At 51.9% G+C, this 13,050-nt stretch overlaps 1 protein-coding gene across 6 annotated transcripts; it reads left to right on the top strand.

Annotated features, from left to right (window-relative positions):
- Positions 1-697: 697 nt before the first annotated feature.
- Positions 698-12,429, top strand: CD300LG (CD300 molecule like family member g). 6 transcript variants are annotated; one of them, XM_070773579.1, is made up of 7 exons: positions 698-852; positions 1,719-2,045; positions 2,830-3,091; positions 3,939-4,051; positions 6,124-6,176; positions 9,361-9,480; positions 9,962-12,429. In XM_070773579.1, exons 1-6 carry the CDS (start codon positions 810-812, stop codon positions 9,436-9,438), a joined length of 876 nt encoding a protein of 291 aa, XP_070629680.1. In that variant the 5' UTR covers positions 698-809; the 3' UTR covers positions 9,439-9,480; positions 9,962-12,429. The 6 variants fall into 6 exon arrangements, with proteins under 6 accessions (XP_070629680.1, XP_070629679.1, XP_070629681.1 ...); XM_070773578.1 differs by lacking the exon at positions 9,361-9,480; XM_070773580.1 differs by lacking the exon at positions 9,361-9,480 and having other exon boundaries at positions 2,902-3,091.
- The last annotated feature ends 621 nt before the right edge of the window (positions 12,430-13,050 follow it).

The raw sequence follows: 13,050 nt of genomic DNA on the forward strand, positions 1-13,050 counted from the left end.
GATACTGCGCCCTTCGGGAAGCGATGGGGACAAGGGGCAGTTGGCACTGCCTCTGAGCCCCCTACCCTCTGTACCATGGACCATTGTTGAAGCTTATGCACCACGTCTGAGAATAATGGTCTTTTAAACGTATAAAACAAAATATACGTTTAGAAGAAAACCAATAATATTGAAGAGGTTATTAAAATATTTATAATTATGTAACGCTATAATAAATGTGCTTTTTCATTAGCACTTTAAATAACTTACTGTCGTGGCAGATCTAATAACTAAGTGGGGGGTGCACACACAGTATTTCACGCTATCGGTGACAAGTTGAAGTGCTCGTGTCATGATTTTTAATTGGTGACAGTCACAGAATCCCCGTGGACAGAGGAGCCTGGCGGGCTAGAGTCCATGGGGTCACAAAGAGTTGGACACGATTGAGTGACTAAGCACAGCACAGCACGGCAAACACGACTCCTAAGGAAAAGATAAATGTTACTTCAAGTTTAGTGAAAGTAAAGATGCACCATTTTCCCACCCGGATTCACGGTCTCCCTGAATTCTACACACAGGTCCTCTGGAGTTAAGATCTCCTGCGGGAGTTTGGGAGAAGCGCTCCGTGGGCTTTCAGGGGTGGGGTCGGCGCGTGCTGAGGGGCAGTAGAGGGAACAGCGGAGGCGCCTCCTGCGTCCCCAGGACCCGCACGGCTCCTCCCCTCCCTTCCTGGTCTCCATCTGCCTCTAGAGGAAGTTAAAGCCCCGTGTAGCCAAGAGAGGAGCTCCCAGTTGCCCAGCCGTGCGCTCCCGAGCGGCCCGGCGCTCACCATGCGGCCCCTCCTCATGCTATGGGGCTGCCTTGTGCTCCCAGGTGAGATGGGGGCGAGGGTGGAGGGATGCGGGGCTCATCCCCAAGCTCGCCCCCTGGGTCTGCTAGAGGGACCTCCTTCGCTGTGGCTGTGACGCAGCCCCGCCGCCTGATCCTTCCAGGCTTCGCCCCACCCTACTCCTCGTCCTCCACCCTCAGAGGGGCCACTTGCTGTTCCTGGAACCCAGAGCCCGGTCTTCGCCCAGACCTGAGGGTCCTGGACCCCTCATGGCTGAGTGGCTGTGAGCGTAGCTTTGCTTCTTTTGTCTTGATTTCCCGACTCGGTGCCAACCAGGGAGCTGAGAAGACACCCGTTATACTAAACTCAGTAAATATTTCTTGAACTTCTGCTGTAGCTCTCACAACAACCCTGAGAGATGAAGAATTATTCCATTTCATCAATTCACAAGCCTGCTTTTCTTTTTCTTTTTTTAAATTTTTTAACATAAAATTTAGGATGTATCTTATAACTGATGTCAGTTCCATTGACTTTTTTTTAATGTTATATGAAATCATGGTAGCTCTTACATATGAAAACATCTTAATTCAGTGACATAGGACATATTTTCTATAGGTGAGAAAACTTAGAGAGGTCAAGCAGTTTTCCTGGGATCACACAGCTACTAAGCAGCTGTGCTGGGATTCAAACTCTCGGCTGTCTGAATCTAGAGTTTCCCCATCACCAGCCTTCAATACATCAGGTTTAGGGAAACAGTAACGGCCCTGCCCCAAGGTCCCTCAGTGGCAGAGTGGAGTACCAGTTCTTACCAGGGTTGCCCCAAGAAGGGAGTAACCGTGGAAAACCTTCTGGTCTTGACCTTGGGACTTAAATCAGGGAATTCCAGCCTTCACATGTGCTGTGGTTTCAGGTTACGGATCGGTGGTGAACCCGAAGGAGATCAGTGGCTTCGAAGGTGACACCGTGTCCCTGCAATGCACCTACGAGGAGGAGCTAAAGAAGCACCAGAAGTACTGGTGCCGAGAGGCCGGGCTCTTCATCTCCCGCTGCACCGGGACTGTCTTCTCTGGAGAATACGGCCAGGAAGGAAGGGTGTCGGTCCACGACAACCCGCGGGAGAACAGGTTCACGGTCATCCTGAGGAACCTCACCCTGAAGGACATGGGGAAGTACTGGTGTGGGGTCAAAAGACTGGGCTTCGATAAGACTATGTCAGTCTCTCTGCTTGTCTTTCCAGGTAACAGACATCCCTCCTTCCCTGGGAGGGATTCAAGGTCATGGAGGTGGGGGCAGGGGAATTGCACCTCCCCACGATAGAGGACAGACTGCAACACAAAAGTGGGGTGTTCCTGAGGTGTGACCTGCTTGTTCAATACAGTTTCTTTCCTTCCTTTTTTTTTTGGCTGTGCTGGGTTTTCAGTGACATGCCCAGGCTTTCTCTAGTTGCAGTGAGCAAGGGCTACATTTTGTTGCAGTGCACGGGCTTCTGACTACACTTATTGCGGTGGTTTCCCTTGCTGTGGAGCACAGGCGTGTGGGCCCAGTAGTTGTGGCTCGAGGGCTTAGCTGCTCCGAGGCATGTGAGATCTTTCCAGACCAGGGATCGAACCCATGTTCCCTGCACTGACAGGCAGATTCTTAACCACTGGACCACCAGGGAAGTCCTCAAAACAATTTCATTGAGACCTCTGTTTGGGGTGCCCTGTAGCTGGGGAGGTTCTGAGAAATTAGTCCTAGGGAGACTAGGGCTCAGGGGTCAAGGGTCAGAGGTCTGAGGATGCTGGGACTCAAGGATCAGGGAAGGTGCCGAGGCACTGCTTTTGGACTTGTACCTTCTCCTGGTCTCCTCCTGACAGTCACCACAGCCAAGCTGGGGAAGACAGAGGCTGAGGCCTCTCCGTTCACAGGGACCTCCCTGTCCAAGCACACAGCAGCCTCTCCGTACGCAGGGACCTCTCTTCACCCAGCAACCTCTCCATTTGCAAGGATCTCTCCTCACCCAGCAACCTCTCCGTATGCAGGGACCTCTCTCCACTCAGCAACCTCTCCATTTGCAAGGATCTCTCCTCACCCAGCAACCTCTCCGTATGCAGGGACCTCTCTCCACCCAGCAGTTTCTCCATTTGCAAGGATCTCTCCTCACCCAGCAACCTCTCCGTACGCAGGGACCTCTCTTCACCCAGCAACCTCTCCTCCTGCAGGGATCTCCCAGCCAGCCACACAATTGGACTCCACCTCAACAGAGGACACCAGTTTTGTCCCCAGCAGCAGCTCCAAGTCCAGGTGAGCCCTAGGTGACCAAAGCCAGCTTTCAGGTCAGCACTAAACTATAAGGTGCCTCTGATCCAATAAGAACCCAGTACTCCTTCCTCTGGGTTGCAGCTGCTCACGAAGGGCAGATTCTGCACCATCCCACCCCCTACCCGGCACTACAGGGGCCAGCAGCCCTGTTGCCTTGGACATGCAGGCCCCCATAGCCACCAGTCCCCACCTCACTCCCTGCCCAGTTTTAGGGAAAGCCACCCTAGTCCAGCAGCTTTTGCCTGAACACTTTGCACTGGGCCCTATGCCAAGCATGAAAACATGGAAACAAACAAAATGACTTTTTCTTACCCAGCTGGATTCCCAGGTGGAAGGACTGGCTCTTGGGGGGTTGTATACAAACTACACTTCTCAAGTGGCGTTAGTGGTAAAGAACCTGCCTGCCAATGCAGGAGACATAAGAGATGTGAGTTCAATCCCTGGGTCGGGAAGTTCCCCTTGGAGGAGGGCATGGCAACCCACTCCAGTATTCTTGCCTGGAGAATCCCATGGACAGAGGATCCTCACAGGCTACAGTCCATGGGGTCACAGAGAGTTGGACACAACTGAGTGACTGATCATGCACGCATACTCCATTACTGGTAGCCAGGCAACTGCTCACGGGTTCAGACCCTGCTGAAAGTGTCTCCTGGGGTTGGCGATGGGGTCTGAGGCCCCTTCCATTGGGACTAACTGGATGTTCTGGTCCTTGGTGCTCTCTGATCTCCTTGGGAGAGATGAGGGATGTGACCAGGACTCAGAATAAGAATGCCCAGTGTTTCACTGACACCTGGTGACAGCCACCAGGCTCCTTCCATCTCGCCCACAGGGTGTCCATCCCACTGATCCGGATCTTGGCCCCAGTCCTGGTGCTGCTAGCCCTTCTGCTGGCCACAGGCCTGGCCGCCCTTGGCAACTACATGTTTCAGCGGAGAGAAAAAGGTGAGCCATGTGGATGGGAGGGGTGAAGGGCTCTCAGCCAGGGGTCTCCCTGAGACCCACAATCCCCCCATGACCCCAGAGAGACCTTGTGGGGCTCAGTGTGTGCATCTCAGACATGGGTGTCAGGAGTCCTGCTCCTCTTTTCTGAGGGACCCACGGGGCAGTCCACAAGCAATTCAAATGGGGAAGCAAGACACTGGGGGGCTCTCATCTTGCTTTGATCTGTCCGGTCAAGCTCATCAGCCACGTCGCTCCCTGTTGATCCCATGAACCCATCCGTATCCAGTCTCTGCAGGTTCTGACCTTGTGTGAGGACTGACTACAGGGTGGAGTTCGGGCTGGAGCACTTGAACAGGATGTACCTTGAGGCCCTATACCTGCTGCTGCATTTCTAGAGATGCTCAGCCTCTTTCAAGGCTTGGTTTCAAATTCCCAGCTCTGCCATTTTTTAGCTGTGTGGTCTTGGGCAAGTCACCTAACTTCCTTGAGCCTCAGCTTCCCCAGATATATGGCCTATAGAAATAGAATACAAGCCACGTGTATGGTTTAAAATTCCCTGACTGAGTAGCATGGAAACATATACACTACCATATGTAAAATAGATAGGCAGTGGGAATTCACTGTATGACTCCGGGAATTCAAACCAGGGCTCTGTGACAACCTAGAGGAGTGGGATGGAGTGGGAGGTGGGAGCAAGGTTCAAGAGGGAGGGGACATATGTGTACCTGATTCATGATAATGTATGGCAGAAACCAACACAATATTATATAGCAATTATCCTACAATTAGAAATAAATAAATTGTTTAAAGATTTCCCTAATAGTCACACACAATAAAGAAGAAACTAGTGATGTTAATTCTAATAATAAACTTTATTTAACATGATACATCTAAAACTTTATCATTTCAACATGGAATCAATATAAAATACTAATTATATATATTCTACATTCAGTTTTTCATGTAGAGTCTTTGAAACCCAGTATAATTCAAAGTAATCACATTTCCAGTGCTCAGTGGCCATGTGTAGCTCCTGAGGTGGATGGGACAGATAAAGAAGGTTTAACTAAAATAACAGTACTGGGAGACGCCTTGTGCCAGGCACTGTGGTGTGGCTTATGTTGTTTTTAATCTGCTTTAATTTCAATACTGTGGAGTTCGGAACTACTTATTGCAAAACCTGGGCTTCCCTGGTGGCTCAGCGGTAAAGAATCCACCTGCAAGGCAGGACTGCAGAAGACAAGAGTTTGATCCCTGGGTCGAGAATATCGCCTGGAGGAGGGCTTGGCAACCCACTCTAATATTCTTGCCTGTAGAATCCCATGGACAGAGGAGCCCGGTAGGCTACAGTCCCTAGGGTAGCAAAGAGTCAAGATATGACTGAAGCAACTTAGCATGAACGCATGCATTACAATACCTACAAATATCCCATTTTATAGGGCAAGAAACTGAGGCACAGAGTGGTTAAGCAGTTTGCCCTTGGTATAGCTGGGAAGCAGTACAGCCAGGAAGCCAAATTTGCCAACTGGCAATGTTGTGCCAGTGCAAGTGGCCGTGGTGGGAAACGATGGGCCTGCCACCCACCTCCTCTTTGTGTGGCCCCCAGGAAGAAATGTCAACTCTGCCCATGTCCCTAGATCCCCTCAGAGGAGTTGGGAGGATCCCACGGGGTGAAAACATTCCAATCACAACCTGAGAGCCTCGTAGCCCCTTGCCTCTCAAATTGCAGTCCCCACCTGGCAGCAGTGACACCCCCGGGTAGCCTGTTAGAAATTCAGACTCTAGGGCCCCAACCTCAACCTACTGAATTAGAATCTGCATTTTAAAAAAGTTTCCTATACACACATTGAGGTTTAAGAAACAATGACCTGAGCACACAGAATCACTTCCCTAGCCAGTTTCTGGCGCACACACTGGGATTTCCATGTAATGATCTCAAAAGTCAGGGTCACTGCCAAGGGGTTGGGCTTCTCTGCCAAATCTTCTTGCCTGGGAAGCCCCAGGTGCAAGGGGCTGTCCATCTCTGTGGGAGCAGCTCCCGGCTTCAAGGTGTTCCTTCCTGTCTCTTTCAGCTCAACTGGCCTCGGAGACACAGAAGAAGGACAAGGTCCATCTCTCCCACTTGGTAAGGAAGGAGGCAGGCCCAAGCTCAGATGCCCCTGAGGCCAGAAGTCAAGACTCACCCTGACTTCCCATCAGGTGCCAGCAGGTCTCTGCTTCTGGCCTAGGGCTCCATTCTCATTCCTGTCCTTGTAGCATCAGAGAACATTGGAGCTGGATCCACAGCGGGTCTTTGCGATCATCTAACCCAGCCTTTCTCTAAGTTTGGTACAAACTCCCTTTCAAAACACCTGGGGGTGGGGGTGGGGGTGGGGGCCTATTAGAAACATTCTCTCCTACACCAGTCCCAACCAAACCCTCTAGGGGTGGGGCTGCTGCTGCTAAGTTGCTTCAGTCGTGTCCGACTCTGTGCGACCCCATAGACGGCAGCCCACCAGGCTCCCCCGTCCCTGGGCTTCTCCAGGCAAGAACACTGGAGTGGGTTGCCACTTCCTTCTCCAATGCATGAAAGTGAAAAGTGAAAGTGAAGTCACTCAGTCATGTCCAACTCTTCGAGACCCCATGGACTGCAGCCTACCAGGGTCCTCCGTTCATGGGATTTTCCAGGCAAGAGTACTGGAGTGGGGTGCCATTGCCTTCTCCGAGGGGTGGGGCTAGGAACCTGAATTTTAAACAAAGCCTTGGGGGATTCCGACAGCACGCTGGAATATGACTACCAATAGATGCTAATCTGCTTTTGCAGAAGAGAGCACTGAGGCCCAGAGAGGGAAAACGTCTTGCAGGCAGTGGGTGGCTCTAGAGGTCTTGACCTCCATTTCTCCTCTTTCCAGAGCACCCTTCTCTGAGCTTTCCTTGGTTCTGAGACCAAGGCAGTATGCTACCCTGACGTTCAGACTGAGGGGGCAGGGGGCAGGAAGAATGGGGGGTGGTGGTCCCTGTGCCCATTTTCCTGGAGAGAGGCTACCTGCTGCCAGGCCCCTCTCTTATCCCTGCAAGGAGAGACCCCCGGTTTCCATATCAGCACCCTACAGAGAAGGCCACCCCTTAGAAGACAGCAGCCCCACGTGCCTCCCCCCACCCACCCCACCTGATCTTTCCTTCCTCAGCTGTTTACTGAGATGCCTCCACTCTGATTCCCTTAAACACTAGAGCAGGAAAGGGGGACTGCCATTGCCTTCTTTCCTGGCGCCAGCAAGGACAAAGGACTCAGGCCGGATCCCCCCAGGGAGAGCCTGCGGTGGGATGGGGCACTGGGCCGTCCTTCGCTTAGGAAGCAGCTGTTGTTGTCTCAGGAAGCTCAACGAGACCAACGGGGGTGGATGGGAGTGAGGGAGAGGTCATGGAGACAGATGCAGGGGCTGACATGGCCACCGCCAGGACCCTCCTCCTGGCTCTACATCCTGGGGCTCGCCCTCCGCAACTCAGAAAGAGAGGCTGGGCTGGAGGGAGAATCTCCATGCTGCCTCACTACCTGTTTTTCTAGAAGCTTCCCAAGTGGCGCTAGTGGGAAAGAATCTGCCTGCCAATATAGGAGACATAAGAGATGTGAGTCCAATCCCTGGATCAGGAAGATCCCCTGGAGGAGGACACAGCAACCCACTCCAGTATTCTTGCCTGGAGAATTCCATGGACAGAGGAGACTGACAGGCTATAATCCATAGGGTTGCATAGAGTTGGACACAACTGAAGCGACTTAGCACACATGCAGAAATAGAGGCTCATATAGATCTTGTATAATACAATCCAGAAAATGCCTCCACGCTTGCTGGAGCAGCCCAGGGTCCACCGCGTGGGCAGAGGGACGACTGAGAGATGCAGATGCTCCTGGGGCAGAGGGCAGTGGTCCTGGCCACAGCCCAAATATGTGGTTTGGTCTCTGACCCCCTGAAGCTGTTTCCTCAAATTCAGTCACCCCTGAGTAGGTGACATTTCTGCAGCTGTTGATGGCCAGTGGTCAGCAGTGGCTGGGTTTTGACCAAATCCCAAAGCTGTTGGTATGGGATTCATGGGAAATGGAAGTGAGCTCGGGAGCTCTCTGGTCCAGCCCAGCCCTGCCATGTCCTTGCCGCAGGCAGGGCTGGGGTGGACAAGGGCCACGAGTGGCAGCATTTGTGACATCTCTCCCCTCCCCCACGCCTTCAGGCCCTCATCCCCCAGTCACATCTCACCTGAGAAACTCTGTTCTGACTCTTACCTTGTCCCCATCAGCCTGCAGGTGTCACTAGAGGTGGCTCACACGTCCACCCCTCCCCACCCCCCACAGCTAGGGTATTGCTCAAAGCCAGGGCCAGTTAGTAGACAAGAGACACTGTCACTAAGAGAAGTGTGCATGAGGCCCTGCCAGGACGGCAGCATAGCATAGGCAAGAGCTTGGATCTGAGGTCAGATAGTCACAGATTCAAGGCCCGGCTCAGCCACTCGCCTGCTGTGTGACGTCTGGTGAGTGACATCACCTCTCTGAGCCTCGGTTTTCCCATCTCTCGGGACTGCGGTTAGAACAAGTGAGATGAGCCATCTCGTAGTTATCCAGGAAGTGGGAGCTTCTTTCCTTGGCTTCAGTGCCCATCAGACTGTGGGATCTGCTGGGCAGCTGTACCCTTAGGAGAAGTGGCTGGGGGCCTCTGCCAGCTCCAGCCTCTGCTCTGCCCAGCTGCTGGGCAAGAGAGTGAGAGGTAGAGGGGCCCAGCACTCAGACCTGAGGACCCATGGGAGCAGCTGAGTGTCAGGAGATGGGCTGCCTCACTTGTTCTAGACTACCTATCTTTCCTCCCTGGGCCTCGGTTTTCTCATCTGATCAAGGAGGGGTTGCTCAGATGGACGATTCCTAAGGAATCTTTCCTGTGCTGTTTGTTATTCGGTGAGTCTTTGACGTGTCCAACTTTGTTGTCTCTGGCCTATGACAAAAAGCCTGCAGCCTGCACAGTCTTCCTGCTTCAAGGAGATAAATAACAATCATGGAAACAAATTAATCACTCCAGGAGTTCCCAGTTGCTGAGTGTGATAAAACATTATCAGAAATGTTTATTATTTTCCTAAGGGGAATATTTCACTCCCCGTTTTACAGCTTGGGAAATTGGGCCCCAGAGAAGTTAGGTGGCTCACCCAAGGTCATACTGAGACGTAGTAAATTGACCGTAAGGACTCTGACTCCACAGCTCACCCGCTGCCTGTCCCTCCTGCTTCTCCGGCTTGCAGCCCATCCCTGTGGCCGCCGAGAACAGGCTGTTCTGACTGAATCTGTGTTTCAGGCGCTGGGGAACAGCTGGGTCCCGGAGTCCACTGTGATCAAGCTTGCAGAGCCCACTGGGCCTCCTGCCAGCCCCTAGCCCTCCGCCAGCTCCAACACGGAGATCTGGTGCCTGAGCCAGGTGTGGACAGAGGGCTCTGGGGGCCTGGAGCTGCCTAACTTGGCTCCACTCTGACAATGCAGGGAAGTGGGGGAGGGCCCTGCTCTCAGCGTCCACCAACCGCCCCCACCATAACCAGAGTCTTGGCCATTTCACCTGGGAAGCCAGGGCTCCTGACTTCACATCCTCTTTTTTTCCTGACCCAGAAAAATTCTTGAGTAGCATGGTGGGAGTGACAACTTAAAAAGTTCTGGGCTGGCAGGATTCCCATGTCTGCAGTCAGAACTGGGCCTGAGCCCATAAGGATGCTCCCCCAGGGAATGGGGAAATGGGGGTTGTGAAACAAAGCCTCGGGGGTCCTGGGGAGAAGGAGTGGTTAGTCCTACGTCTCTTAGATGGGCAGAGGCCCAGAGCTTGTGAGAAAGGCCAGAGTGGACCCGGTAGCTGCCTGGAGATTCCCCAGCTGGGCTCCGATTTTTACCCCATACTGCTGTCTTTACAGACTTCAGAGGATGACGAAGCCTCTTGGCGGGACCCTAAGGGAGACATGACCCCAGCCTCTACCCTCCCCATGTCGGGGGACGAGCCGGGCTTTTCAAAGTTCAGCTCAGTCTAGCCACCACACGCCCTCCTTGAATCTCTGGAAGGGCTGAACTTGCACTAACTTGGACAAGCTTTCTGCTATGACTTCGGAATCCTCCTGCCAGAGTCCAGGTCTCTCCCCGACCCTTCCCAAGCTTTCCTCCTGCCCATCTCAGCTGACCCTGAAGGCTTCGTCAGCCCTGGAGCCTGATGCGGTGGCCTCACAGTTCCAGCTGGAAACTGGGACCTCTACAAGATGGTCACATCCTTGGGCAAAGCATACAGCCGCTGGACCTTCGAGGGGTCAGGCAGGGCTCAGAGGGTCTGGTCGAAATTTGTATCTGCTATGGGGGGGTCCCCTAGGCCTGGGTGCCCAGTCACAGGTCCCTCCTAATTTCCCTTCCAGACGCCACTTTCTCCTCCCTTCCTTCCATCCTCAGACTCAGGGCTAAGTTCTCCCACATAAGCTGGTGAGGAGGAGGGAGCCTGTGGGGTTAGCCTGGATCCTAATTTCTCAAAGCCAATTGTGAACCACCTGCATCCCAGTCCTTCAGGAAGCTGGTTAAAAAGATGATTATGGGGCCCCATCAAGAGCTGCCCAAACCAGGATTTCACTGGTGGTCAAGTAATTAGGACTCCATGCTTCTACTGCAAGGGGCACTGGCATGGTACTGCTGAAAAAAAGAAGAAAATAAACTACCAAAACCATCTCTGAGGCTGGGCCTGGGACTATGCATTTCTTCCAAGTGCACCAGTGGCTCTAACGCTGGTGTTTGAGCACCAGTGGGCTGGTTGAGCTCTCAGGTCCCTCCAGCTTAGAGAGTCGACATTTGGTGTGTGGAGTCTCCCCCTTCCCCCTATAGGGCCTGCTCTGCCCACCACACCATGGCCCAGCTGGAGGCTTTCCTGGACCTGCCTGAGTCCAGGCTCAGGTCCAGTGCACATCGGAAAGGCCAAGCCCAAGACTGGCTAGGAGTGGTTGTCTATCCGATCTTGAGGTAGGAGAAAGATGGGCTCCAGGCTAGGCATTTACAACTGGCTTCTTCCTATCTGGATTTCTTGGGGACGAGAAAAAGATGGGCTTCAGGCTGAATACTTTCAACTAGCTTCCAGTTTGCATTTCCTGAGACAGGCGAGAGGTGAGCTCCAGGTTAGGCATTTATAGTCAGACTCCTGTTTGTGCTCTGAAATGGAAGTAACAACAGAAACAGGGTAAATAGCCAGGATTTGTCTCATGTGGACACTTTAAGATAGCAGTCTTGGCAAGAACAAAGAGGGACTAAACCTTGGAGCAAAAGATCAAGCGATCCCATATTCCCCCTCCTTTAACCTCAGATACGCAGATAACACCACCCTTATGACAGAAAGCTAAGAACTAAAGAGCCTCTTGATGAAAGTGAAAGAGGAGAGTGAAAAAGTTGGCTTAAAACTCAACATTCAGAAAATGAAGATCATGGCATCTGGCCCCATCACTTCATGGAAAAGAGATGGGAAACAATGGAAACAGTGACAGACTTTATTTTGGGGGGCTCCAAAATCACTGCAGATGGTATCTGCAGCCATGAAATTAAAAGACGCTTACTCCTTGGAATAAAAGCTATGACCAACCTAGACAGCATATTAAAAAGCAGAGACATTACTTTGCCAACAAAGGTCTGTCTAGTCAAAGCTATCATTTTTCCAACAGTCACGTATGGATGTGAGAGTTGGACTATAAAGAAAGCTGAGCACAGAAGAATTGATGTTTTTGAACTGTGGTGTTGGAGAAGACTCTTGAGAGTCCCTTGGACTGCAAGGAAATCCAACCAGTCCATCCTAAAGGAAATCAGTCCTGAATATTCATTGGAAGGACTGATGCTGAATACTTTGGCCACCTGATGCAAAGAACTAACTCATTGGAAAAGACCCTGATTCTGGGCAAGATTGAAGGCAGGAGGAGAAGGGGACAGAGGATGAGATGGTTGGATGGCGTCACTGACTTGATGGACATGAGTTTGAGCAAGCTCTGGGAGTTGGTGACGGACAGGGAAGCCTGGCGTGCTATGGTCCATGGGGTCTCGAAGAGTCGCTCACAACTGAGCGACTGAACTGAATCTGAATCTGAATGGGGCAAGGGAGGCAAAAGGAAGGGAGGTCACTCCATAGGCCTCTGGGCTGGAATCCATCTTGGCTGAGGGGTGCGTGCTCACCTAGGGGAGGGTCCTGAGACAAATTAGCCAGGGGGACAAACAAGACAGTTGGCCAGAGGGAAGAAAAAGACCTGGATAACTGCCTCTTTATAAAGAATTTAAACTTCCCAAAGGCACAGCTCTCAAGACTCTCGGAGTTCGCCCATGCTTCCTTCTGCATGTACTCTGCTTTTCCAATAAACGTTTACTTTTCTCTTTACCTTCTGCCTCCTCTTCAGATTTCTTTCTTGTCAAGGCAGGCAAGGACTGGGGATTTAGGGCCAGTAGTCTAGCAGTTAGGACTCCTGGTCAGGGAACTAAGCCAGCTGCTGCTGGCTGCTGCTTACTGCAAGTTACTGTTCACTGTTGCATGAGTCCAGAATCAGTCTTCCTACTCAGCGTGCATTCCAGGCTTTGGAAGGAGGATGGAAAAAATCTTGACTCCTTCCTTGTCAAGAAAGGATTGATTGCCTGTGGGTTCTGGCAGCTGGGAGGTGGGTAGGAAGACACAGAGAGCAGATGGAGGTGGATATCTAACAGGGAGGAGGGGGACTTCCCTGGTGGCCCAGTGACTAAGGGTCTGTGCTCCCAATGCTCGGGGCCCGGGTTCGATCCCCAGTCAGGGAACTAGATACCAAATGTCCCAACTAAGATCCAGCGCAGCCTAATTAATTAATTAAAATATCTAAAATAAATAAGTAAATAAAAGCAAGGGAGGGGATAGGACAGGACCCTAAGGGGAACATGAAAGTGACCCTGAATTTGGTCCCCTGGAATGAGGGAAGGGGAGGTAAAGTAACAGAACTACTATTTTTTTTTCCTTTTTCTATTTTCTCTGAAA

Source organism: Bos indicus, chromosome 19 (assembly GCF_029378745.1).
Source record: "Bos indicus isolate NIAB-ARS_2022 breed Sahiwal x Tharparkar chromosome 19, NIAB-ARS_B.indTharparkar_mat_pri_1.0, whole genome shotgun sequence".
NCBI classification, from domain to species: Eukaryota; Metazoa; Chordata; class Mammalia; order Artiodactyla; family Bovidae; genus Bos; species Bos indicus.